This window comes from Platalea leucorodia (genome assembly GCF_965183815.1).
Source record: "Platalea leucorodia genome assembly, chromosome: 1".
Taxonomy (NCBI): domain Eukaryota; kingdom Metazoa; phylum Chordata; class Aves; order Pelecaniformes; family Threskiornithidae; genus Platalea; species Platalea leucorodia.
This window is the reverse complement of record NC_138823.1, coordinates 165,339,777-165,367,377: the sequence shown is the minus strand read 5'-3', so window position 1 is coordinate 165,367,377 and position 27,601 is coordinate 165,339,777. Positions and strand designations below refer to the sequence as shown.

General features: G+C 42.2%; 1 protein-coding gene across 5 annotated transcripts; it reads left to right on the top strand.

Annotated features, from left to right (window-relative positions):
• Positions 1–103: 103 nt before the first annotated feature.
• Positions 104–27,601, top strand: SEC22C (SEC22 homolog C, vesicle trafficking protein). 5 transcript variants are annotated; one of them, XR_014229834.1, is made up of 10 exons: positions 124–179; positions 5,319–5,416; positions 5,992–6,201; positions 8,532–8,695; positions 10,595–10,777; positions 16,168–16,286; positions 16,884–16,949; positions 24,695–24,855; positions 26,216–26,410; positions 27,458–27,601. XR_014229834.1 is itself a non-coding variant. In XM_082327495.1 (8 exons), the coding sequence occupies exons 3-8, from the start codon at positions 6,020–6,022 to the stop codon at positions 18,900–18,902; spliced, it is 915 nt and encodes a 304-aa protein (XP_082183621.1). In that variant the 5' UTR covers positions 124–179; positions 5,319–5,372; positions 5,992–6,019; the 3' UTR covers positions 18,903–22,314. The 5 variants fall into 5 exon arrangements, 4 of the variants coding, with proteins under 4 accessions (XP_082183622.1, XP_082183621.1, XP_082183619.1 ...); XM_082327495.1 differs by lacking the exons at positions 24,695–24,855; positions 26,216–26,410; positions 27,458–27,601 and adding an exon at positions 18,702–22,314 and having other exon boundaries at positions 5,319–5,372; XM_082327493.1 differs by lacking the exons at positions 24,695–24,855; positions 26,216–26,410; positions 27,458–27,601 and adding an exon at positions 18,702–22,314.

Here is a 27,601-nt window from a genome sequence, read left to right as displayed (position 1 = left end):
CCCGTACGGACTCCGACCCCTCCATCCCGGGCCTCCGCCGTCCCGGCGTGCCCCGCGCCGCGGACACTCTACCCGCCGCCTCCGTGGGCGGAAGGGGGTGGGGCGTGTTGTGGTGCCGCCGCCGTCGCTGTCGCCGTGCGGTGGGAGAGGCCCGGGGCCGCGGCGAGGGGCGGGGGAAGGTGAGCGGCGGAGGGGCCCCGGGGGGCCTCTCCTCCTCTTCCTCCTCCTCCGTCCCCTTCTGGGTCCCCGGGGACGGGGGGGTGGCGGGGCGGGGGTCGTGTGTGGTGCCTGAGGAGCGTGGCGGGAGGGACGGGCCCTGGGGGGGGTGAGCCCGGGTAACGTGAGGGCGTGGGGTCCTCTGGCAGGGAGGTGAGGTTTGGGGTGCTTGAGGGGGGTGTGGGGAGGCGATGAGGGGAGTTGGGGTCGTGGGGGCGAGCAGGGGTGGTGTGTGTGTGTTGGGGTGGGGATCCGGTCGTGTGGATGTGGGATTTGGGGATTCCTTGGGGTGCGTGGGGGGGGTAGGGGGAGGAGGAGGAGTTGGGAGTCTGAGGAGGGCTTGGGTTGGGCTGGGGATGGCTTGAGGTGAGCTGGGATAACGTGAGGGTTTGGGACCTGTGGGGTGGGAGTAAGATTTGGGGGCGGCTGGGTGCTTGAGGGGTGTATGGGGAGACTTGTCAGTACAAAAGATGAGGGAGGTGGCTTTTGAGGTGTCTGGGTTTATTGAAGACTGTGGGGAAGGGGTGCTTTTGGGGTTGTGGGACACTTAGTTTCGGGGAGAAGAGAGGTGAATAGAGGTTAGGTATGTGTAATACAGTGAATGGGACAGGATGGGTATGGGAAGGGTTGATAGTTATGTGGGCTGGTGAAGGTACGGGGATGAGCTGGTGGGGTCTTAGGAGGCTTCAGGGTACACGTTGATGGGGGCGGGTGTGTATTTGGGAGCAGATAAGGTGGCTGATGTTTCTAAGGGAGAGAGCTTCAGAGCCTTACAGAGTTGTTACGGTGTGGTTTGGGCAAGGATTAGGAGGACTGTGCATTGAGGCAGTGCGGTTGATGGAGGAGCTGAATGTTGGGGTTTGAGTTTTGTGTAACGCGCGTTATTTCTGGTAATTCATAGGAGTATGTGTAGATAGGAGATTTATGATGGTAAGCATTTTCTAGATGCTTCCCTTTGGGGAAGGGAATAAAGCCTGTAGGGTTTATAGGAGCCTATAGGCTCTTGATATCCACAAATCCTGTTTCAAAAGTTGAGATGGCATCATGCTTTCAAATTGTTTTCATTCACTGCTAAATCTGGAGAGTGGCTCTTGTTGCACTGTATGTCTGTGACATCAGTAGCTTGGTCAGCACCGCTGTGAGCATTGAGGAAGAGCAGGTGGGAAGAAGCAGGTGGATACCGTTACTGCAATCTTAGAAGATGAGAAATTTAACAGCATTTCAGATTTGCTTTTTTATTTATGTGAGAAGATGATAAAATCCACCTTGTGATCCTCCAGAGAAGTAGTAACTCTCCCTCGTAAACCATGTGTCCATTCCTTTTCTCTTATTGTTGGTTGAGGCAGAAACCAGAACTTGAGCTGCAGCTGTGTTTGACTGAGTCAACCCGAATCTCCTTTGGTATTCTGGCATCCCACCTGTGTCTGTCTGTGACTCCCTCTGAAGCTCATTCGCCTGAGGAAAGATGCAATAGGTTAACGATCATGTATCAAGCTATCACATGTCCAAAAAACTTCACAGACTGCTTCAAGAGCCTCCTGGACTATGGTAACATTCTCTAAAGCTTTCTGCTCTTCCTTCAGTAGGAAGATCAGAACTTGACAAAATAGTTGGATGTTGTTGAGTTTGACACTCTCCCATGTGCCCCCTCTAGAAAGAAGGGAAATGTGACTGAACAGGGAGAGAGGATGAATGCTTGAGAGAGATCCTGGTAACAAGACATTCCTTGTTAGTATTATGCCATTCTTAGAAGGAAACTTCTGCTTTTGATGGTTAGAGAAAATAATTCCTTGAAGAAAAGTGTTTTTAAAATAATTCCCTCTGTGAACTGTGTACTAGTTTGCATTTGCTTTCATAGCCTTTTGAGTAGATTGTTTTCTAAGTGCAGACAATAAGGTAGGAGTTTGTCTAGCATTTGGAGAAGTGTGGCGCTTGTGAATTGGGTCTAAGCTTCTTATTTGAAGGAGCTTGCATAACGGTGTAGTAAAGTGTAAGAGGTCTGATTAAGGCTGCCTTAATAATCCCTGCGTGGTCACTGGAGAGACTTGGCCGCTACTTAGGAAGCGAGGGATGGAGGAACTGCGCTTCACATAACTTCTTAGATGCCTACTGTGGGAATACCCTGAAGAGTCTTGTTTATTATAAGACTGGTAAATACGTGCTGTTTATGCGAGTCTTACATGAAACAGTTTTCTTCTAAAGTGTTGTTAGATGTACAGGTGCTTCAAATAATCAAAAAACAAGCTTTGTTTACTTCAGTCGTAAATTATAACTTGTTCTTCGGAGACAATCGCTTAAAACGTTTCTCAAGGTTTTGCTTGCCTTGTGCAGTAAAATAGCTGGGCTGACATGATGTTATTAATTCTGAATACCGGAAGATTGGATATCTGCTTAATCAAAAGACACAAGTACGTTGCCAAAGTTCAGGACCTGAGTTCAAAGGCCTGCCACGTAAAGTCAGTTGTAGATACTTTGGGCTGCTAATCATATGCAAATAGAAAGAGACTGGAGGAGGGAAGGGTAGCTCCATCTGAGATAGATCATAGATTCACTTGGCTATGTGCACACCTTGATCAGTCCAGGTGATGTGGCAAAATTGGCTTGGAAATAATTAAACTTTTGAGGGAGGTGACATAATAACTGTTATTTGCCACGGGCACAGAACACCTTCCAACAGGCAAGAGGCTTGCGAAAAAGGAAAAAGAAAGGCCAAAGCCTCATTCAGGTGCAGTGCCAGAGTAGGTGGGCTGGGGGAATGTGGAAAAGGAAAGGAGAGGGCTAGATGGGTTTGAGTGATAGGTGGTTGGTGACAGGAGTTACGGAGAGGACAGGTGAACCAGTTGCATGAATTTATTTTTAGGCTTTGCCCTCTTCTGCGAGGTGATGTTGGCTCTTGCCTCTTTTAGCTAAGCCTGTGCTACATTTCAGATAAACCCCTGAATTACAAAAAAAAGTGTGTATTTTTTTTAACTCCTCAGAGGTCTTTACAGGTACTGTTCTCAAAGCTCACACCTTTTTGCTCTTTTGGGGAGTAGGGTGTTACCTACGCAGACCTTCCTTTAGGCTGTGTAAATGGGAGCTCTGTAAGAAGCAGAACCAGTGAACGCATTTCCAGTTGTTTTGCCCTGAGGTTGTGCTCACCTGCTCTCTGTTAAGATTAGAGTCGCTGCATCAGCCTGTCTCTCTGTCGGGGATGTACCTTTCTTTTATACGCATTTGCCTATTCTCACAAAACCAAAAGGCACGTAAGATATCTATCCCACTTGCACTTACAGCTTGGTTGTGTAAGCCTTATTTCCTTAGGCAGCAAAACTGAAAACTCACAGGCAGGTAGATTTTTAAAAAAATAAATCAAGCCTTCCGGATGAGTACAGCAGCGATAGCCTGGTAGTATGTTACAGCAAGTGTATTCTCCGAGGAAGGGGCATTGACTCATTTCTCCAGTGAAGTCTGGCATTTAATTTGGAAGTCTGCCTGATGGTGACTGATACCAGATCTTTCACAGGAGAACAGAGAATCCCTCGGATGGGCAGCTGATATTTAGTGAAAGCCTTATGCCCTGAAGCATGAAAGTTTGTATGTTTTGGAAAGTCGTATACCTTTATATGTGCAGTTGGTTAACTATAGGTGATGTTATCCTTAGTGATTAATATATATATGTAATTATTTTTAATCTTAAACTTGTGCTGTTAGTGGCATAATGAGTTGAATAATTTCATAGGCTAGATACATTTTAGAAAATGTCTTTGGTTTCTTAGTTTGGTGCCTTTCTATTTTCCCGGTCATTTTCTGGCTGTTCCTGAAAGGTAAATGAGAGTGTTCAATGTATCGCCTCTGCGGTGTTTGTCAAGTGGGGTATTTTGGAGTTATGCTTCATCAGCATTACCAGCCATTGACCATAAAACTGTGCCGTTCTGAGCAACCGTACTTAAAAGTTGACTGTGTTAAAGTTAACATTTCTGAGTTGGCAATCTTCTTTTTTTGTTTCCATTTCACTTTAATATTAAAGTTTAAGCAGCTTTCTGCACTGTTTCTTTCATGGCTACTAGCACAACACATTGAAGATTGATGTGATGTTTCAAGTTGACGTGTAGTAACCTTGATTATTGTTGAAATTCTGTTTGATGCATGCTGAAATGAAGTTAGTGAGCTTAGTTTGATTTTTACAACTCAACTGACAACTGGAGAAGAACTGAGAGAGGGACAGTGAAAAAAGAATTAACATCTAATTCTTCTTTAATCTCCATTTTAAAAGTTCAAAATAACGCTTTTCAAGTGACGTGTAATCTTCTGTAGCGTTAATTCCCTTTTCTAAGGAAACAAGTTATGTGCAATTATGCTTTCTGTCAATTCCTCTGACAGTTGTTAGTTGCTTTAACATGCTGGCAAATTGTAGCCACCTTTGACAAAGGGACAGTTCCTACAAGTTATGCGGAAATGATTCCTGTGGAGCAGAAACGAGACTCTTTTAGTGCTGCTTGTGGTAAGAACTCAACCCTTATTAGACGTTAGAGCAGCTCTACAGGCAAGAGAGTTTATGAATGCCTGAACTAGAAGAGGCTTTGCTCTCTTACCTTCTTAGACAAGAAAAACGCTTGATGATGAGACACATGTTTCAAAGAAACTTTGAACATCTTAATGAATTGTTTGATACGGGGCTGTTTAAAGCAGTCATTCCCTCTATCAAAAGTTTGAGTTCACAGTGTGAATTTTTTTCCTTTTTTTTCCCCTAATACTTCATTTATGCAGTTTGCCTGAAGCAGAGTAAATGCCTTTTTTTTTTTTTCTTTTTTTTTTTTTTCTTGACTTGTTTGTCATAATCACTTAAAGTCTGCTGATTTAGAGCTGCTCTTTTACAGGAAGTTAGGATAACTTAAAAACAGGGATGGGGGCATCAGAAATATTTTGCTTATCATTTCATAGTGTCTTTGAATGCATCTAGGAATTGATATATTGGATAAAAAAATGAGTTGTTTGTTTTCCTTTAGGCAAAATGCTTTCTAGGTTATGTTTACCCACTGCATAGGAGATTTTACATTGTAAATATGTCTGTATAGGTCATTAGTTAGTTTTCTAAAATGTTCGTTATGGTTATCTTTCAGAGATTATGTGAGCTGCTGCATTAGTCTTCTAACACCTTGCACTGAATACTCATGGTATGTCTGAAGGACAGATCTCTTGTGTGTTCTAAATGTACCAGGTAAATCCCAATAATAACTTTGCATGGGGGATTGTGACCTGTTAAAGAGTAAGAAATCAAGAGAAAGCAACTTTTATTCTATATTTAGTCCTAGTTGATTCTGTAAAAAGAGCCTGACAGGCTGTAGCCTAAAATTTATTTTTGTATTTGTGTATTATACTAGAAAATCAGACAACTGCAACGCTAATGCAACTATTTGCAACACTAGTGAAGATGCAGCGTGGCAGTGGGGGTTAGCCAGTTTCCGTAAATACCTTTAAGAACTTTACTCAGCATTTCTGATGTGTGAAGTAAAGCAGAAGGAGGGAAAATAGTGGTATTTTTCAGGTAGATAATTCCCCTGTCAAATCCCCTGCCTCACCTTTTTGTCTGAGAGAGGCGAAAAATGGGCACAGTGACCCTTGAGAACAGTTTGATTGCCTTCCAGTGGCAGCGGTGTTACAAGAGGTACTGTTCAGTAGCAGTGGTGAATAAACTTTTACCTTGACATATTTCTGGCTAACATGTTGGATTGTAAGTAACTAATACCACATCCATTAACGTGCCATTAACCTAATTGAATATTTCATTTTCAGGTTGTCCTCATGAGTACTCCAGTGGAGAATGTCCATGATCTTCTTTGCCTGTGTGGTTCGGGTGAGGGATGGACTTCCCCTCTCAGCCTCCACAGATTTTCATTTCAACCGGGACTTTCTGGAATGCAGAAAGAGATTAAAGGCATTATCCTCAATTCTGGCACAGTATCCAAGTCGAGGCACGGCAAAAGGACGTGACTTTAGCATACAGTAAGTCCTTGCTTTTATTTGTTTGTTTGTTTTTTTGACTTTAATTTTTGAAATGGTTCTCCTGGGGATTAGTTGAACTTTAAGGATTAGGTGTATTCTATAGTGCTTAACTCCAGTCTGAAATCCCACCACGCATGTCAAGATTGTAACCTCCAAGCAGTATTTTGAAACCTTATTTCTCAGCACCGCAGCCACACAGCTCCTACTCAGTTTAGTAAGCATATGCTAAGAATTGCTTATTTTAGTTGTCATTTTGTGTAGCAAATGCTTTCTGCTCGATGGGCAGTACTTGTTACTATTAGCAATTGGAGTATCTTGGACTTCTACAAATACCTTCTAAGACGTCATCCTAGTTCCTAGGAATTACTTAGTTTAGTCTAAACCCCAAACCCTTTCTGTCAGTGACTGTCAGGTCTTGCTGATGCCTTCTCTCAAGCTCCTGCAGTGATTCTGGCTTGCACAGAAGTGCCCTGACTCCCTCCTACGTGCTGCCCACTCCATTTTCTGCATACCAGCAGGGTTCAAGTCTCGAGAAGCTCTGACTGATGGGTGTGTTTTGAGGAGGCCTGAAGCATACTGACAGTAGCCAGTATGGAGAAATTATAAATCTTTGCTTTTATTTATTGGAGAAGGATCTGCTAGTTTTTATTTTAAGAAATTAAGGTTTCACTCAGAGATGAGAATTTTCATTTACTATTGATTTTAGTGTAGCTCTAAAAATGAGTTTTAGCTTGTGATCGCATTTCTGGTTAACAAATGCAAGAAAACTTCAAAGTGGCCCTGAGCTAAAACTGAGTATCCCTTTTTGGGGTAGTGATTGGAGAAAGAAGATACATGAACTTACACTGAATCAATTGGAAAAGCAAAGATAAGCATTTTAATTCCTTTTCCCTGAAAACGAACTTGTGCCTTTTAATGCCAACATGTTCCGCTTTTAATCTTCTGTAGCCTCTATGGAAGTAGCTATGCATCTGGCTCTGGGATGAGTGCAAACCGATACGTGGCAAAAAGGCTATAAATTATTGACAACTGGGAAAAGGTAGTTTTGTGCAGGCATGGCGTTGATCCTCAGCTGTGAGCTGGGGACAAAAGGAATTTAGGGAACGTACCCAGTGTAACTAGGCTTTAACGGAGCTAATCAAAACCATAAATCCCAAGTACATAGTACAATGAATAAATAAAAATGTGATAAAATAGAAACCACAAGGATTTCTGTATGAGAGGGATGAAATATATAAATAGTAGAAAAGAGAGCAAATACAGAGAGAGAAATTGTTCAGCTTCAAAGCTTTGATGTTATACTGAAATATTGCTAACAAATGGCTAACCTGTAAGGGAAGATTCCTCAGTCTTCTTTCAGAGATAATTACGAATCCGTAGTTATGGCGGGGCTTGTGGAAGTTTAGCTATCTACATTATGAGTGCTGACATCTGAACGAGGTGCCCTGACTCCCATCTTATTTAATGAAGCCTAGACGAGAGTGATTTATTTCATCCTTAAGTACATGCCTACATTTTGGTCAGATGAATCCCCCACTAAGTTTCCTAGAAGGTTTTTGGGCTATCTGTAAGTGGAAATTTCTACATAAATATGGCTTCAGTGTTAGAGGGACCCCTTTCGGAGCAGAATTTTTATTGTGCTGTTTCTATTACAAATTCATCTTTATTTGTTACAGATGACTTAGCAGTAACAGTGTTTGAATATCTTGGTTTGTGCAAGTTAACAAACCTCTTTTGCTGTTAATGTGAAGTTGTCATAGAATCACAGAATTGTTAAGGTTGGAAAAGACCCTTAAGATCATCGAGTCCAACTGTTAACCCAGCACTGCCAAATCCACCACTAAACCATGTCCTCGAGCACCACGTCTACCCTTCTTTTAAATACCTCCAGGGGAGCAAGGAATACATCTGCTTGCTTCCTGTGGACAAGCTTGCTTGTGTTTACTTTTGTTTATGGAAAGCCACTGTATTTTCTTCCAAGATCTTCTTCCCCGTTATATTTTCTGGCCATCTCTTTTCTTATTAACATGATTTAAAGCCAGCCTGAGAAAATAATGTCCTCAGTTTTTACTGATATAGCAAATTAATAAAATCTGTATTGTGATCTTTAGTATGCTAAGGCATACTGAATGAGTTAAGAATAAGCGTTAGATCTACAGGGGCTGCAGGACTATTACAGCAGTGCGAACAGTCTATCTTTCGCAGTTTGCTCTTTCAGTGCAGTCTGTACATTTTGTTTTGACAGAAAGCACAGTTTACTTCTCATGTTCAGCATGACTCTTCTACCTTTTTATGTTGATGTTATATTTTTTTTTTTTTTTCTATTTCAGTTTCCTTTCTTCTGGGGATATTGCCTGCATGGCAATCTGTTCCAGCAATTACTCAACCATCATGGCGTTTTGCTTCCTGGAAGAGCTTCAGTGGGAATTTGCTGCTTCCTACGATACAACAAGCATCGGTTTAGCTTCCAGACCATATGCTTTTCTTGAATTTGGTTTGTAACTTTGTTCTCTAATAGTAAGAATTCTTTGCCTGCTACTTTTATGATGTTAAACAATGTCTCCTGGCCAAAGCCTAATCATAAAAATGTATCTGTGTGTGTGCCTTTGCATGCATTTGTAGGAGGAAAGAGAGATCTTGTAACTGCATTAAACTATTAAATTGTTGGTTTTGCAGTCCCTGAGAGCCCCTATAACAGTTGAAAAAAATGCTGTGGTGATTAATAAACAAGCACAGAAGATAAAGACATCCACATCTCAAACACTTTCTAACTTAATTAAAGAACTCTGACAGGTGGAGACAGATGGGTACAGGAATAAAGGCAGACAGAATAGATTATTATGGACAGCTTTACTTCTGGCATGACTTAGATTCACATAATACCTAGTGTTTCTTTTTTAACCTGATGTAAATGGTTTTCTTGCCAAGCAGAAGCTGCTCTACTGAACCTCACAGCTTTGAAAAACACAATTGCTTTGCAATGAGAAACTCTCTTCTGGGAAAGGATAAGATATTGCAGTGGGTTAGCACACTTCTATCCAGATTTCGATAATAGTGTTAAGCTCATGCTTAAAAGATTGAGAAATCCACAAGGAAAGCAATTTATACAGTCATCTTGTATTTTGATTGGATTCCCTGCAGGGCACGTTCCAGGCATGATGTAATTTTATACTGAGGTCCAAATTACTCCTTTTTTTTAACTTCACTAGGAATTTGGGAATTTCTAGCCTCTTTTAATTGCATAAGGCTCTTGTTAAATAAAAAAATGCAATTTTTTTTTTTTTTCATGTTTACTATTATACTGTATTTTGTTACTGAGTCTACCTAATGTTGCTGTGTGATTATTGTTTTTTTTCCTCTCCTTCTTTCCTGTGTTTGGATCTGAGATGCACTTGATGCATAAGATCTTAGCCTTTTGCCTGGTAGTTACAGCTAATTGTAGCAGGCTGAGTTAAGGTAAAATACAGGATTTTTCACTAAGGAATGCTTATGGCACTGCGTGTTCTAGCACAACATGAAGTCCTCCTGTGTGGTCTCAAAACTCATGCTTAAGCTATTACATCCGTATCATATCCAATAGTAGCTGTAGTCAACCTATGCAAGTCTTCTAGCGTAACAATATCTTAAGGATATGGATTTTACTTATAGGATATCTTAGCAAAATAAATGTTTCTGCATTTTATTTCCCTAAGCATTTGAAATAGCTTGAATTTGCCAAAATCTTTGCACAATTAAATAGGAAGTAGCAGCATCCACAGTGAGGTCCTTCAGCTCTGGAGGTGCGAGCAATTCGTACTTGGATGAATTCTCTACTTAGTCTCAGTGCAACTCCTGTCAAACCAGCAGCCACATTTGTGGAAAGGGATTTGCTTGCAAGTGGTATTAAATTTAAAGTGCGAGAGATGAAGCAGAGTGATCTGTATGTAGATCTGTGGCTTGGATGTTGGTGGAATCACTGTGGAATTGCCTCTGCCAGTCAGAGCTGCTTCGTGACTCAAATGTAGGTTGAGTTCATTTATCTCTGTGCTGGAAAAAAACCTAATCCTTGACATTGTTAAAACACAATGTGGAATTGCTTCTCGTGGTAGTTCGTGGGTAGTTTAAGATATGCGTTACGTCTACCCTGGAATATGAAAGCTTGTTTTCAGTCCACCGGCAGGCAGGGTTTTGAGATTTAAAGTATGCAGAAGGGAGTGGGTGCGATATAAGATACCTAGGAAAGGTATTTTTGTTCCCTAGCCATCAGTGGAGTCTTATACCTGAAACTAATAAGAAAAGAAATGAAGGAAGAAATGAAAAACAATCAAAAAAGAATGCCATGATTTGATTAATAATTACCTAAAGCACTTAACTTTTGCAGAGCTAATTGAAGCATGCTTTTATATTGTTTCAGATAACATTATTCAGAAAGTGAAATGCCATTTTAACTGTGCGAGTGGCTCTCAAACGAAGGCCAACTGGGAGAAGATGGAGGAGGAGCTGAAGTTCCGGCCCCCGGTTCAGCTGAAGCTAGAGGATACCGAGCTGATGAATGGGATGACTAACGGGGGGCCTGCAGGCGTTCATGTGGAGGTTGGTAAGTTACTACTACGCACAGGTGACGGTAGACTTCCTGAGCCTAACTTTACAAACAACAGAAAAACATGTAACAGCAGCGGTTCCTTTTGCACTGAGAAATATATATATCATGTGTATGAAACCTGAGAAAAAAGACTGCCTTTCTATCGTAGTAAACAACATATGGTCTTTAGATTATAGCAGGTATGCATCAGAGCCTTTAAGGACTCGTGGTAGTGTCTTTTTTGCCAGCCTTTTCCAGCTTCTCTATATGGACAATTGGTTGTAACTGGACTTGGTGTTTTCCGTGTTAAATACTCCTGCTTTTAAAGCAGTTGTTTGTTAAATTTGCTATGACAAAAGAAGCTCCGCTAATTCTTTGCTGGTTGCAAACTCTAATAGAAGATATGTAATTACAGTCCCAATGAGTTGCTTCAGCCTTGAGGAAAGAAAAGATGAGAAGAATATGAGCTGAGGGTAAAACTCTCATTCCCAGACTGTCTGTCTTGGGTTGTTCTCCCCTCTTTGCTTTCTCCTTTTACCTGATTCTTTAAAATTTAATGCATTTGACTAAAATTCTGGAAGAGAATATGTATATCTGTATAAAAAACACATAGAGGCTTGACAAGGGACCTTTTTCTTACGAATACTAACATTTTACCGGCTTCTAGAAGTACTAACCTCTACTTACTTATTGTAAAATTGGTATCTTCTTATTTGTGTTTCAGTTGCATAGTCAAAGTCTTGCCTACTTCCTCAACAAAATGAAATGCTTTTAATCCTATTAGCATGGCGGTTTAAATGCAGCTGGAGTGCCAGGAGTTTGTATTTCCTCTTTTTTTTTTTTTTTTTTTTTTTCTTTTCGTTGTTCTTGGCTTATGAAACACTAATAAAATTAAGTCCCAGTTGCTTGGTCTTTTTGTATCTGATGGATGAGCTGGAATCTAATTTGACAGGTATTTTAAGTTAAAATGAGGGGCAGTGGCCAGGAGGAAGAAAAAAATAGAATTGAAAACATTTCGTTTGCCAGTCGGATTTGTGAGTGCGCCTCAGAACTGTGCTTGAAGGTTAAATATTTTCATGATGTGACAGGGCTTAGAAATTCTTTGCACTAGTGTGAACAGTTTCAGTGCCAGTAAACATTTGCAAGCTAGTCTGTGTCCGCAGATCAGAAATACATTTGCAGTTCCCACATATTCTTAATTGCTTTCTTTTACTTTCCATCTGGCTTTGTATTTCTGGCTGTTCTCTCTGGTCTAACCCAAATACTCTTACAGATTGTTCTGCCTTTATTTTAAGTATCGTGTTTATGATCATCTGCTTCCCTCAGCTGGAGTCAGCTTTCCTGGCTTATGTCTCTCTCCTCTCATCATTACCTTCCAGCTGAATCCCACTTTGCTGCTCTAAGTTTAGCTGTGTGGTTAGTGTTTGTTCCCATATTAATGTTATTTATAACATGGCTCTACAGGAGACTTCTTGAGCATACGTTGAAGTGTTATGGTTGCAGGGGAGCAGAATTTAATTGTGTCTACATTCCATAGTGAAGATAGATCAATCAATAGATTGATTGAAACATCGGTCTCCTTACACGGTTGTAGATGGTTCCTGTCTTCTTTGGAGCTGTGTCATCACATCCCCTTGCTCTTCATTTTAGTGTGAAAGGAGTCTGAAATGTCAGGGCAGTTCTGTCCTTGTTAGTATACATGGGAACAAGAGCTTTTTTTTTTTTTTTTTTTATTATTCTGTTTGTTCCTTCCTTTGTTAACTAAACCCAGCTCAATTCTTGCTAGAAAGACACTGGCATTGTATCCTTGATCAAGATCTGCACAACCTCAGCTGTTGTTGCAAAAGCCTCACCTTGTGTCTCAGTATGGGCACAGCTGATAAAGCTCCGGAGGACAGTGGGGTGTGTATACAGCAGAAATGTGAAGTGTAAGTAGCTTTCTGTGAAGAGGGAGAGTTTTCATATCAGAACTGGCTCTATGAAATAGAAGAACAACTTGAGCTATTCGTCTAGTAAGCATGCTGTTAAATTATGCAGCATTGTGCTCCGCTTGATGAATGTTCTTAGTCTTTTGTAGGCACACAGGGAGTCCTTCACAGAGTCCTTTTTAAGCTGTTTTTTGAAGATGTCTCACATCTCTGTCTTTTGTGTGCTTGTATTTTATTTTAAAATGTTTGAGTCTGATTTCATTTTTCACTCCTGGTGCTGTCTTTATCTGGAGCTTTGAGTATGTGACTCATTGTCAATCCCTTGTTGTGCGATGCCTTGAAGAGACAGAATGGAGCGTGGTACAGGCATTCACGTCAGTCTCCGGTTAAATAGCCAGAGGCCTCTGCTCAGAAAATCCTTTATAGGCAGAAGTTCCAATTTCTTCATTGTGTGAGGGTGTTTTCACAGAATTGTTCTGTACATGTTCAAACCGGCAGATGCGCTTTTCCTGGGTGCTAGGTAATCCACAGTCCCCAGAACATCTTCTGTATGATTCTTGTACTCTGAAGTGCACAACTTTTCTACTTGAAGAGTCAAATCAGTTTGAAACCCAATTAGCATTTAATTTTGCTTGTGCAAAATTGTGCTGTCTTGGACTAAGAGTGCTTGTACTCTCTTGTTCCCTTATTTAATGGAACAAGCAATTCTAGTATGAAATTCCATTTATAAAAATATGATTGAATTCACAAAAGGAAGTGTGGTAATTTTTCCTTAGCAGTACCCATCTCATTTGTTCTGTGCAGTTTCAGTTTGTGAATTAAACCTCAGAATGATAGAGCAGAAATAAAGCTCCACAGCAAAGAATTTAAAGATCGGTTTTCACAGAAACTGAACACTGAGCAACTGGGTACTGTAATCTCCCCTGCATCTGTGATAGCAATTCTTTTTATCCTACTGGACAAAAAACCTGTAACTTCTGTGTAATATTCCATGCCACAGAACAGTATATTGAGACTTGCATTGCTCTTCCCTGGGGACTGGGAACTCTTGACATGTAGAGTTTGCAAGATCCTGTACAATGAATGACACTTGTGCTTGATAATTTTTCTTTGTTTGAGAGACACTGTGTGCCTCGGCAGTAAACCTTAAACTGAGGAAGAAGAAACAGCGGTCTTTATTCAGAAATTTTTGTGAGAGACAGATACATAGCTGCAACATTATTTAATTTATCAAAAATAGTAGGAATCTGAATACTGAGCTCAGTGAATGAACAAACATGCTGGTACAGCTTCTGTTCAGTGCGCTGTTTGGACCTTAAATTTCACTGCATAGCAAAAAAGGCAAAATTGCCTTTGAATGATAGAGTTACTCGCACCATTTATTTACATGAACATGTGTATGACGATAATACACAGTAATGCTACATAATGTGACATATATCAAATGGAATTAATACAGTTCCTTTTGCAGCCGCTTTGGAGATGAAATTATGGAGGTATGAATGCATGCCAGACAAATTAATTGCATAGACACTTATAAAAGATACTTTATATCCCTATATTAATTTGGCACCTAACTTTTTTACTCCCATCTATCAAAATCTCTCCTGAAGGAGAAGACATAAGTGTTTTCCTATCTTAAACCATGCAGTACTGCAATATTTAAGCTGTTACGGTGTTTCATCTGTCACTGAAATGAAGCCAGAGATGATGTCTGCTGTGTTGTTTAGTTTATCTACAGTAGCCAGGAGCTGGCTACCTCTGGACACAGGAGGCAGAAGATCCTGAGAGCTGGGGAGACTTCTTGAGGGCTCATTCATTCTCTCCTGTATCTTATGGGTGTTGGTGCAGGAGAGGATCTGGATTTGGTATCTGAGCCGCAAATTACCCTTCTTATTGTTATGCTGACAGTGTTCTACTTGTGGTGATCCAAGGGCAGGGATGAAATGTAGGTGAGTATCTAGGTGTGGTGTCTGTTGTTGGGCTAGCTAGTATAGGTAGGGTAAAAAAAAACCAGGTGAGCTTTTAGACAACCAAACCCCTGAATTAGAAGCGGCAGATTCCAAAGTTAAATAGACATAATAATTGCTTTGACCTTCATTAGGTATGTATCAATTAGATCATCCTGAAGAAATGGTATTTGGGGGTGTGGGTGTTTAGTAGTGGAGAAGGTGAGAAAGGAAGGAGACGGATAATTCGCTACCTGTGAAACGTGGGCAGGCTGGGAGAAAGGGAATTGTAATGCACTGTGAAATGTGGCTCAAAGGCCAAAAACTGTAGCATCCAGTTTAATTCCTAGGCTTCGGTTTTGATCATGTTTTGTCAGTCTGAGTGGCCCAGAGATAAGAGCAGCAGTTCTGTGGCAGATGTTTCCCCGCTGTGACTGGGCAGTATCATCCTGACACCTCCTATAACAACTACTCCAGCAGCAGAGCATCAAAGTCCTTGGCTCCTACAGTTGTATTCTGGCAACTGCTTTATTAGGGCACCAAATGCTGTATGGAAGCTTACACAGGTGAAACTAAATTGCTGTATACCAGACTGAACCCTCAAACTGTCAGTGGGAAGAAATGCGTAATGACCAGTTGAGGAAGAGATGAATTGCTGTCTTGCTTCTATGGGTGTCAGAAATCTAAGCTCTTTCCCAGGCCTTCGGGTGCTTAAAGCCTCTAGATTTTCTACTGACCTGTGAAGAGTGTTAAGTATGCTAATCTGCTGAAATAAACAGCTGAAAAACATCTGTGTGCACCATAAAAGAAGACATTAATGCTAAATAGCTCAAGAACAAATTCTGTTGCTTAGTCTTATTAAAAAATACTCCAGAGCTCTTGCTGATTTCTAGATGTCTGAAGAACTGAACAGTGTAGTGCAACAAAAAAGTATTTCTATTCATAATTGGTCTTCTGTGGAGCAAGCATAGAACCATAGAATCGTTAAGGTTGGAAAAGACCCTTAAGATCATCGAGTCCAGCTGTTACCCCAGCACTGCCAGGTCCATCTATACCATGTCCTCGAGCACCACATCTACCCGGCTTTTAAATACCTCCAGGGATGGAGAATCAACCACTTCCCTGGGCAGGCTGTTCCAATGCCTAACCACTCTCTCCATGAAGAAATTTTTCCTAATATCTAATGAAATCTCCCCTGGCACGACTTGAGCCCATTTCCTCTTGTCCTATCCCTTCTTACTGGGGAGAAGAGACCGACTCCCACCTCGCTACAGCCTCCTTTCAGGCAGTTGTAGAGAGCAATAAGGTCTCCCCTCAGCCTCCTCTTCTCCAGGCTAAACACCCCCAGCTCCCTCAGCTGCTCCTCATAAGAGTTGTGCTCCAGACCCTTCACCAACTTCCTGAAAAGGCATGAAAGGTTTAGAAAATGTTTAAAACCCAAATCAGTTGATTTGCGTCATTTGAAGTTACAAGATGCACAGGAGTAGTGCTAACTTTCACTAATGGGTCTTTTTTTTGTATTTTTAAGTCCCTACTTACAGAATGGAGCGTGTGACTCCCCTCGGGATTCTGTCGCTTGTTCTGAACATCATGTGTGGAGCTTTGAATCTCATTCGAGGAGTTCACCTAGCAGAGTATTCATTTCAGGTAACCCTGATTGAATTGAAACCTGTAAATGAGTCAAAGGGAGAGAGTTATTTGGGTAACCAGATTAAGGGTGGCTGTTCTGCTTCTTGGTAGAGCATGTATCTTTCCACAAGAAGTGTTTTGTTTGTCCAGGGAATGTACAATTGATTGCTCACCTGCTAGACCTCGTATGTTTTATTGTATTTCGCAGCACATTGCATTTTATTCTTTTCTAGGGAGATTAAAATTTGGAGAAATATTTTAGTCTTGCCAGGCTGGCTGGATTTTTTTTTTCCATTCTTGTATTTTGTTCTAGATGCTTTTGTGTAAATTTTTTTAAACAAATGTGAAACTGTAAACAACTTTTAAAAAGGGGAAAAAAACCAGTGCCCTGATTGTATGGTGGCACAGTTTTATTTAGCAGGAATTGTCACTTAAGCCTCAGTTCTTGGTATCATGGTCAATGATATTGATCTTGCTGTTTTACACTGTTGCAGTCAATCAACATAAACTAGGATGAGAGGTACTTGATGAAATATAGTGTTCTAAAATATCAAGCAGCGCTTGCTAAAAACTGTAGCTGACGTAGTTGTTTGTCACTTATTTTAATCCAAACAGGAGGACCGTGAAGGAATTGGAAATGTGATAGCTTTTTTTCTACCTTTTCTAGCCTGTGTTTTTCAGGTATGTTAACTGTAAATAAAACCCTTTCTGATTATTTTTATATTATAACGCACAAGACAAAATAATTTTCAGTTAAGCAGAGGAATGGTTTGGGTTTTAGAATCCCATCTAGGTGATTCCACTGAGGTATTCCAGTGAAGGGGCACAAATACAGTTAAAGGCACAATTTCACCCTCGGCAAATTGCAGTTGCAAATTTTTTTCAGTGCTTTCATGTTTTGACGTGCCGAAAGGGGCTGAGCGTGGTAAATAAGTGCTAGCCCAAAGAGGATTTGTTTCCCAAAGGGAAACACAGTGTCTTTCTGACAGTGGCAGACTTAGTGATGGGGTTTTGTAGCATAACCACCTTGAAAGACTAAGCAAATACAGGATAGCAGCATTATTGAAAATGTTCTAATTTACATTAAAAACTACTTTTAATTCTTGAGACAAATGTGGTTCCTGACTTGCTTAGATTTCCCCACCCCCCCCGCAATGGATTATTTTCTCTGACGTCCTTATGCAGAAGAGTTTGAATGAGGGAAATATTACATGCTCCACATGGGTCCTTCTTGAAAGGTTCCTTAAATGCCTAAAACATTGGTCCACAACCTTTAACTTGAGGGCAGTATGTTGTTTGCAAAATCTTGAAGCTGCTGTAGTTGGGTTGCTAGTTGACAGAAGGAATAGCGTAATTCCTACAGTGTATTCATTGCTGAGTACTGTTGCGTTAGGCTAATGGTTTGGGGACCACTATCTGGAGACTTCTATTTATCTACGGTATTTAAAACTTGCCGAGAGGATATTTATTGTATCATAATAGATACAATTTAGTGTCTTTCAGCCTTCTTATACCTCTGCTCACCGCAGAACTTTAAGATGGAGGTATTAATTTGGATCTAAATACTTGGTGCAAGTCATTCTTCACAAAGAAAGGCTCTGTCCTGCTTTTTTCCGTTTAGTACCTGAAGCTAGAGAAGCTAAATAGGGAAGAATTCTCTCTTATCCTTTTGATCTATAGCAGTCATCTTCACAAAATGCTTGTGCATAAATTGAGCTCAAATGTGAAGTGCTTTCTGCGTGCTGATCTCTCCTTGTGTCATCAGCACAGTTGGAAACTGTGACCTTAAGTGAGAAAGCATGATCTGTTACTGCCTGAGTTAAAAAAGTAACTCTTCTGCCAGCACTTTGTGAGGTTTTTCGTTTTCTCCTGTAAGGGTTGTTGCTCTTCACACATGCTTAGCAAATGGGTTCCACCTGTTCTTGAATTTAAAAAGAAAAAGAGCCCAAAACCCCAGCTAAGCCTGTTAACAGAAATGATGGTCTTTCTACCAAGTCAGGTCTAGAGAATGAAGTCCTTTACTTATCCAAGGACAAATACGGCAGAAGCAGATTTGCGTTTGCTGTTTTCCTGCTTCTGAGCCTTTGTCTTGCAAAAATCATAGGTGGTTTTTGAAAGCTGGCTCAGCTTTCGGTCTCCGTTTAATCCAGGCTGAGGGACGCCAGTTGTGCTGACAGACTTGTTTTGATATCTGTGCTGACCCAGGAGGGCCTGGGTTGAGGCCACCACTCCAGCTATTCTTGGAGGGCCTTTCAACATAGGAATTGAAGGGAAGCTTTGAGATTCTTAATGATCGCTGCAATGGCAGGTGCATCCCAGTGGTATGGATACGCCAGCAATTCCCAGCTATACCTCTTGTCTATATGTACGTTTAATGTACACATGTGTATACGTATATTTAATGCTAACGCTGTCTCTCTGGTCCTTTTGTAGTGTTACTTGTACCTCTTCTACAGCTCGGCAAGGAAGGTGAAGACATTTGTACTCTTTTTCTCTGTTTGTTTATGCAACATTTACTTGTACGGATTACGGAACCTCTGGCAAATAGCCTTTCACATAGGAGTGGCATCTCTTTCTTCTTATCAGATACTGACAAGGCAACTTATGGAGAAACAACCTGACTGCGGAGTATGAAAAAGGCTTTGGGTTTGCTACTCTATTTTTACAACCTTTTTTGTATTAAACTGGCCAAGAATAGCTTGGATTAAAGATTTGTGACAATGGTTATTGCAAGGAGGATATTTCAAAGCAGCTTGAAATAAAGTAGGATACTGTAATCGCCTCAAACCTACAGTGAGGAATGTGGCTGTATTTAACATGGCATGTGGTAATTGTGCATGGTAGATTTTGTCAGGTGTCACCAACAGATGGAGGTTCTCCTTACCATAAACAGGCTTTTACTCCTCAACTAATACCATTTAGACAGCATTTTGCCATTTGTCTTACTGGCTTTGTAACGGTTTGGCAGGTCAATGTCTTGCCCTGCCAATGCTTCGGAAAATATTAAAATTGTATAGTACAATGAAGATAAAGTGGTGGGTAACATTTTTGTCTATAGAATTTGTTAAGCATTAAGATTCTTGGTAAATGTAAGTAAAGGAGTTGTTTGCCATAATTAGATGAGTTCAATATCAGTGGGGAAAAATTGGTAGGATGAGCTTCAGGGTAATTTTTCTAGGTTTTGAAGGACAGGAAAAGGCTGTGGCTCTTCTGAAAACCATAAAGGCTATAAATATCTCCTGGCTAAGCAGCGCATCGTAGCTAGGTATGTGCTCATTGGTTAATTGCAAATATGCTTGGGGCAGCATAAAATAAACCAAGTGAATATACGTGATCTTTCAGCTCAAGTGGCCTTTATTTCTGTGGTTAAGGTCACTCTTAGTATAAGGGTAATTCCATGTTTGCTTGGTCTGTACGGATAATAAATCTTCCAAGCCTACTCATGACAGGCCACTGACTCCTTCACCTTTTTTAAAAAAATGTATAGCTGGTGAGTAGAAAGCCATTTCCAGTAATGGGAAGCAAGAGCAGGTTCTCTTTATTATATAAAACACCTTTAGTTAATGGTGTTGAGTTCTTACACTAAGATGAATTTATGAGTGTGCACTTTTGAATAGTACTTAAGAGCTGAAATTCTTAACCTCTGCTGCACTGGGTATTCTTGTATGTAATGTATTGAGGTGCGTTTGGGCATTTTAGAACATATATAAATAATTTAGGCTGTCTGTTTAAAAAAATGCATAGCATTTTGATGCGGCTGTCCTTGAAGGGTTGTAGAGACTCAAACTGAGAAGATGTAGAGAACTGTAGGTGTGTTATTGTGGAAGTGTGGTCCTAGATTTTCTTATCTTTTTCTTAGGAAACTTGTTTTCTGGTCGCCCCATTTCTTCCACTAGACGTGTGTCACCAAAGATTTATTTTCCTGTAACGTAGTCTCTGCCTCTAGTGGTTGCAAAGCGATTAACGTGGTTCAGAGTTGTCTTCCTGAGTTTGCGGAAACGCTTAACAAAATTACTTTCTTGCATCTCAGTGAATTTTCCTGCACTCTCACGATGCAAACACGGGTATCGGTGGACTCCTAAACCAGAAACCTGGGGTGCTGTACCTTGGAAGCACTTCGGGGATGCAGCTGACTGCAACAAGGGCATCGGTAGGCAGCCCAGTGCAACCTAAACAGACATTAAGAGACTTGGTGCCAGAGCTTTTTCCAGTAATAAAATATAGGTATTTCTCTTCAATTCCATGTTAGCCCATTTACTGTAACAATAATAAAATAATGAAGTCCTTTCAACTGTGAGGAGTAGTCTAGTAGGGATGACGGAGGACTATTTTAGCCAGCTGGTTAAGCAAACAGCTAGGGCTGTGTGCCATAAGGGAATACCCTTCTGTTATAAGGGAGTGGATTCAAATTATTTGTCTGTCATTACCCTGTTTTTTTGCCAGAGTGTAAGTGGAGAAATGAAGGCAGAATTCAACCATTGTCCTTAAGACACCCAGCTGACCCCACAGATGGGGGGGGTTTAGTACTGGCAAGATTTAAGTTTTCATGCTGTTCAGTCCCAGTTTTACTTGGTGAATTACTCTTAGAGATTGCAGGGAACTAAGCCACGAGTTTGGATTATAAGTTTAAAAAAAAAAAAATCTGAAAAAAGGACACCCCCAAAAATCTGATACTAGAAACGTAACACTTTCTTTAGGATACTGGATCTGATGACTGATTGTGTTTTCCAGGAGCATAAGCTGGGACTCGGCCCCACTGGTTTACCATGAGGAATCATCCTGTGGGGAGAGGATGAAGTATTTTATACTACAGATAGGCAGAACTTTGTGAAAAGGACCTTAGTGATATGACCCAGCTCCCTGCTCCCACCCTTTTAGCCTCAATCTGTCCGAAGAGTCCAGAAGAGCTTTACTGTTTCTTCATGGGCTCGGATAAAGCTTAAGGCATGCAGAGCATTTACAGGGGGGGCATGGGACCAGGGCACCATTATCTGCTTTTTATTCCTCATTGAGCCGACTGGAAGAAACTGTAATGTTCCCGACGCTTCCCAAGCACCTGACTGTTTGCTTTATCATAAAACAAATACCGCCCCGTGCCAGGTGATGCTAGCAACGGCTCTGCAATAAGAGCGGTAGAGCAAGGTGTATAGATAGCTTGTGTAATTAACATAATTAGAGTGGCGAAAGATTAAATTCAGCTTTTGTTTAATATTTTCTTTTTCCTGAAAATGTTTCAGTAAAATCAAACAAAACCAGTTGGTTCAGTTCTGCCTTCCTGTAATTTTTTTTTTTGCTTTGTGAATTAGATGGAGGATGCGATTACATCTTTTCTACTAAATGAACAAAGCTCTGGTTTGCTGTTCGTCTTAATCCCTTTGCAACCTTTTTTTTCCCCCTGTGATATGTGTAAACCATATTAAGGAATCTACATGGATCGATACATGTGCATTAGTATCTGCGCACTTTGTAGGTTTGGATTGTGATTCAGGGGTGAGGCAGAGCACACGTAGTTTGACTTTTTTTTTTTTAATGTTAGTATTTTGAATGGCTTTTACGTCTGTACGGTATTGATACAGTTAAACTTTTTCTTCTGGTGAAGCAGCAAGAGGCATAGAATAGTTTACATTGATCTCAGTGCTTTAAGATTTAATGAAAAAGATGACTTGCAGTTTGAGTACATGGAATCTGACTCATAACGTGGGATTATGCCTGTGTTGAATCAAATCCCCAAACAGGAATCCCTCCCTTTCTGTTCGACTTTAAACTGTTTAATGTAGTTTGTATTGCATCTCCTTAATTCTGTCAGTTTTCAAGATAAGTCTTTTGGAAACTCTTTTCCTCACGCAGCAGCTCAGCACAAGAAAGACTGGCAAAGAATAAACTTCATTAATTTAAAGATTTGCAGTGCTTAGTCACTTTATGAAGCTGATCATTTTCTGTGGGTTTTTGTTATTTTTTTAATTCCTCCCAAAGACCTGTTAGGTTTGTAGAAGGTGGGCTGGTACCTTTTTAGACATTTTTGCACTGTATTAATAATCGAACCTGTGTAAATGTGTATAAAATAATTTTGCATGTATATGTATATATGTACATATATCTAATAAATGGCTTTTTTGTAATGGTTGTCTTCATTTCTAGTTTTGAAATAGCTGAGTATATTAGAAACAAGGTAGATCATCCATTTCATTTTCATATGCATCTTCAGTGTTTCATGTGGTAGCGTCCAAAATATTTAAAAAATAAGCTCAGTTCTTCTCTTTAACAAATAGCTTCAGAATCAGAGTGATTTCAAAGGCTGTCATAGTGCACGCTGGATTCTATGTGGTCTCTTACAGAAAGAAATATCTGTATGAACTGAGGGTGGCTCTCTCCGAGCCAGTGTGCTCTCTGATACCTAATCTGCCTGGGTGCGCACTGGCTCTTTCTGTTCAGGGGGATTTTAGGTAGGATTTTTATTCAGTCATCTACACACTGAAGAGTGACTGATTCATCAGTTGAACTATATAAATGTATTTATAAATCTCTATGTAGAAACTTGCTTATCCAAGCAACAGATTGCAGTAGGCTGTGATACAGTCTTTATAGCTTTAACAGTCTTTGGTCTTTGCTTTCAGGGACCGTGTTCTATGGCTTTTCCTGCAAAACTTGCATTTTGGAGTGTTGAAGTGCATGAGGCAAGATGTAACACGGTCCTGTAGGTCCTTTTCCAGCTGCCTGGCAGTGAGTAATGGAGATTTTTCACATTGCTGTTAGATTTTCAGCCTAGTCTCTTGATGGAACTAGGCCTAGTAGTTAGTCCCACCAGTCAGTCCCTGCTAAGAGCTTGTGGACTGTTTTTGGCCGATTTCAGCCACCTTTCGTAAAGGCTCTGAAAACGCTGCCTCATCAGGCTTTGTAGAAATGAGTGACTGTACGTGACAGAAAATTCAGCATTCCCCCCATCTGAATGTGTCGGGTTTGGGTATCGATGAGTGTGCTTTGGGAGAGTGATGCTTGGAAGGGCAGGACTCACAGGGGACCCTGCCTAATGAGGAACCAAAGAATCGGGTAAAAATCAAAAAGCTGGACGAAATCAGGCTTGTGGAACTACTGGTTTCTTCCCAATTTTCCGCTCCCTGCTCCTCCACAGAACGCTACCTAGATATCTGTAGCAAAAGCAAACCATGATGGGTGAAGGGCTGGGTTCTTCCACTGGTTTCCAATGTGCAAAAAGTGAAATCTTTTCTAATCTCTGAGGCTTATTCTTGTTCAAGGCGGCAGTTTTGGGTAAAGTGGATCTGGGAGAACTGCAAAGTCTTTAGCGTTATTCTTCTGCTTTACAGACACATCCCACTCTTTGCCTTGACTTGGCCTTTTCGCCTTGGAGCTTGCTCGGATGCTGGCTTGCGGCACGAAAATGTCAGCAGTCGGTTTGAGATGGCTACAGTGCTGCAGCGCTGGTTGCCGTGCTCGAAGGAGAAGGAGAGAAGCCTGTGCGTGCCCCCGTGACGAGGGAAGAGGCAGAAGAGTAGGGTGTGCAGACAGGAGGTGGTAATAAGCAAAAGCTGATGGCGAGGGAGGGAGGAGAGCGCCTTATTCTTCTGAACTGCTCTGCCCTTTGAAATCTAGATGTTATTTTTGTTCTGTAAATAAATGATTGCTCAAAGCGTGTTTCTTCTCAAGATGCCAATAGAGAAGAACAGCAGCCTTTCCTTTTTTTTTTTTTTTTCCGAGGCGAGGGGAGAAAGCAATTATAACTCCCTTCTTCTTTTGAAGATGCTGATAAAAGGAGGTGGGAGGATCAGAGGGTCCCTGTGCCAAAAGAGGAACTCCTAAGGTGATAGAAATACATGTTTTTATTTTAAACAAAGTAACTCAACTTCTGCTGTGTGCTGACTTTCAAAGGTGACCTAATTCCATGTAAAAACTGTTTTGGAGGGGGAAGGAAACAGTGGCCACAAGAAAAAGAGCAGCTTTGCCTTCAAATGGGTTATCTCCTCGTGATGCCGGCTGTCTCGCCTCTTGTCTCCAAGGCCACTCTTGGAGCGAGCCCAAAACCAGGGGCAGGCAGGAGGTGGGGACGGTTGAACGGTCTCTCTCAAGTGGTGTTTGCTTTTAAAAGCAATTGACCACGCGCCTTAACCTCGGCAGCGCGGTGCCTCTGCTGAGGCTGCTGGCTGAAGGGGTCAGAGGCTTTATTCCCCGCCTGCTGGCTTGGGCAGGTACCTCCTGGTTGGCTGCCAATAAATCTCTGCTAAAGGCGTGACCTTTTGGAGAAGGTTTTGGAAAGAAGCAATATCACGTCGGCGGGAAACGAGTGTGTGTTGGAGCTCCCCGCGAGGGTGTGGAAATTAATCCTCTTCCCCTCAGCCTTTCTTTTCCAAAAGGCTTAACAAAGTGATAGTTTTAAATTTGACCAATTGCTGTGCGCTCTTTTCCCTCTGAAGTGGTGTTCTGGCAAAAACGAGGACCTTGGAGTGGGAGTGAATAGTATCTGCTACGTTTTCCCGTGCTGCAAACGTGGAATACCATGCGACTGCATTCATCAGGCACTTCAGGAGGGGCTGTTCAAGGAGAGAAGCTGTTAACCTCTGCGGGCAGATAAAAGGTAATATCCCTTCCCTTGGGCCTGCCCCCACCAGATACGGTAGCAGCTCTTTTTCACCAAATTACGGTGGTGCAGAGCAGCACGAGCTTGAGCTCACCCATGTCTTAGGTTGGCTTAAGCTGATTGTTAATCAGGAAGATGCAGCTAAAAGGGGAGGTGTCTCCCCATCCCCGAGGCTGCAGGTCTTTCCCTTGAGTCATTTTTTTTCTAGCCCCAGGAAGGCTGATCCAGGCTGCTTGGAAGAACCATTTTAAAAGTAATTAAATGGTAACAGAAAACAAAGAGCCCTTAAAAGTCTTTGCTTTCTGTTCCCACTTAAAGTGTATGATAAGCAAAACTCAGAAACATATAAAATTCCCTTTTTGGAATAAATGTCGTTTGATACAAGAACGGTAAGAAAGGCTTGAAATAATGACCATTAAAATGTAAAGCACCAATCAGTATAGCATGACATATGGCTGCAGAGGGCTGGGATTTATTCTTTCGTTGTGGAAGGAAGGACATTAACATACAAAATCCCTTATTTCACGGGCTCTTGTAGGGAAACACTAAAAAGCAATTATGTGGAAAGTTCAGCTCTGAAATATATTAGTGCCCATGGGTACGCACCACGCAAAACAACCAGGAGGCCTTCTCCTGGGAGATGCCACCTCCTCCTACCTGCCGTGGCCTTGAGCGAGAGCTAAGGGCACAGACCTCCTGGCACGATCGGCCTCGAACTGTTTGTGTTTGCCTGCTGGATGAGGCCAAAAAACCCAAGTTGAGCTGCAGCGAAGGTGCTGGGCGTGCTGAGTAAGCCTGTGCGTGTCGCGTCAGGCTTTCACCAGCGGAGCGCCCTGTTAACGGGATACGGTGTGCTCTGGCCAAAGGGGAATAAATGCCCTGCTCAGAAGATGTGGCAGCACAACTGCAGCCGCTGAGCGTGGTTCTGGGTGGCAGGGGTCGCAGCGGCTCTGCCTCACCCTGGGTTTGGCTGTTTTCACGTATTGGGTGTGACCCGAATGTATGCGCGGCATCAGGCTTCCCTGCAGGGCAAGGCAGAACTACTACATACCCGCCGTGAGCATAGCCAGGAGCTGGGGCATCCTTCCAGAAGATGGGTCTCCTCCCAAGGCAGTGCCTTTCACCTGCGCACAGGTCTCATTTAAGCCTCTTGAGCAACATTCAGATGACAGAGAGCAGGAACCTCCGATGCCTGAGGCACCTCAAGAGCTGGCAGCGCAGTTAAGCTGGGTTGCTGGTTTGGACTCACAGGCCAAAATTCAAGCGATGTGTCCCGTGTTGGTACTGAAGCTTCTGCTTTGTGTCTAGCCCATACGTACCTAAGTCATAGTGTCGTTTTTCTTCTCTTTCTTTGAAGCTTCTCACTGAGGCTGGCTTGCTCGGCGGATGCTGGGGTTGGAGGGAGCAAGCGAGAAGCAGCAGCGCTTTGTGGTCTCACGGTTAATACACTAAACCGAGCAGGGAGAAGCCTTGCCGCCTCCATTCCCAGGCCTCACCTGTCCTTGGCTGTTCCCGACCCTCACGCAGGATTTTCCGATCCCCGCAAGCATGAGTGGGTACACAGCGAGGAGTATTTGGAATTGTTTCAAATTTTTTATTTTAATCTTCAATGCTACTTCTTGAGCTTTCTGCTTCTCTCTCTTGCAAGCACTGGGAGGCACCAGTGCACAAGCCAATGCTGCACACCCCAGCTGGGAGGGAAGCCAAGCTGCTGACTCAGGGAACCTGCCGATTTTTTTACCTGCTTGTACGAATGCTACGGTTCTCCCAGTAGATTTTGCTGTGGGATTCATGAAACGGAGATGAAACACCCTGGAGACAGTAGGAGGATCACTTCAGGGCTGCAAATCCACTTACCTAGCTAGGCTGGAACCAATTTGTCAAAAGCAAAGTCACTGTAGCTTCTTTTTTTTGTCTCGCTTATCTTTAAGGAACAAAGCATCGTTCTTTGTGCTAAATATTGACGCTCCTGGTCTGAGCATCGGGGCTTTGTTCTCGGCCCTAGGGATTCAGGGAGGGACTGGAGGGTTTCTGAGAGAAGAAACCAGTGGCTTAATTAGTGAGAAGTCTGGAGGCATGCATACATACATACATACATTTCTGGTACTTAATCAATCTGCGGTAACTGCTTGAGAAGTGAAGTCAGATGGAAACGGATTTGAGGCAAAATCTTGTTTCTGAAACTCTGCTAATAAATGAGCGAAGGATGCTGCTGCCCTTTGCTATGCGAGGAGGGGGAAGGTGGGGGACCTGGCTGGCAGCGGGCAGCTCTGGCGGCGGTGGGGGTAGAGGACACGTAGGGTGGCTTCCAGGCAGGACCTCAAACCTTGCTGTCTGTCCTGGGGGGAATCCTGTAAGCCAATGCTGGGCAGGGAGGCCTGAGCTGGAGCTGACTGAGGTCACCAGCCTGCTTCCAGTGACCAAACTGGGTTTGAGAGATGCTTTGCTGGTGTTAAAAGGGACCTCGCAAGATCGCATTAGTCCTTCCTCCTTCCCAGCAGCATATGCTCTGTGGTTCGCTTGTTTGTGTAACGACCACATCTCCCTCCTGCCTTTTTTGCTGGCAGCAGTGCTGATTTCTGCATTCCCTCTTCCACAGTGGCAGGGGAAATTGGACGGGTGTGAAGAAGAAACTGGACCTACCTCACCGCAAGCCTACGTGTACCAGCAGGCTGGAGAGGGCAGCATGGAGACGTGAAGGATAAATGGAGGAAAAGGAGGCAGGGAAGAGCAGGAACCAGGA

Bases quoted from the DNA above. Each gene is read 5' to 3' on its own strand.
- SEC22C (XM_082327496.1), top strand. From the start codon at position 6,020: ATGTCCATGATCTTCTTTGCCTGTGTGGTTCGGGTGAGGGATGGACTT. The intron at 6,202-8,531 runs GTAAGTCCTTGC...TTTCTATTTCAG, and splicing joins GGACGTGACTTTAGCATACA to TTTCCTTTCTTCTGGGGATA. The intron at 10,778-16,167 runs GTAAGTTACTAC...TGTATTTTTAAG, and splicing joins AGGCGTTCATGTGGAGGTTG to TCCCTACTTACAGAATGGAG.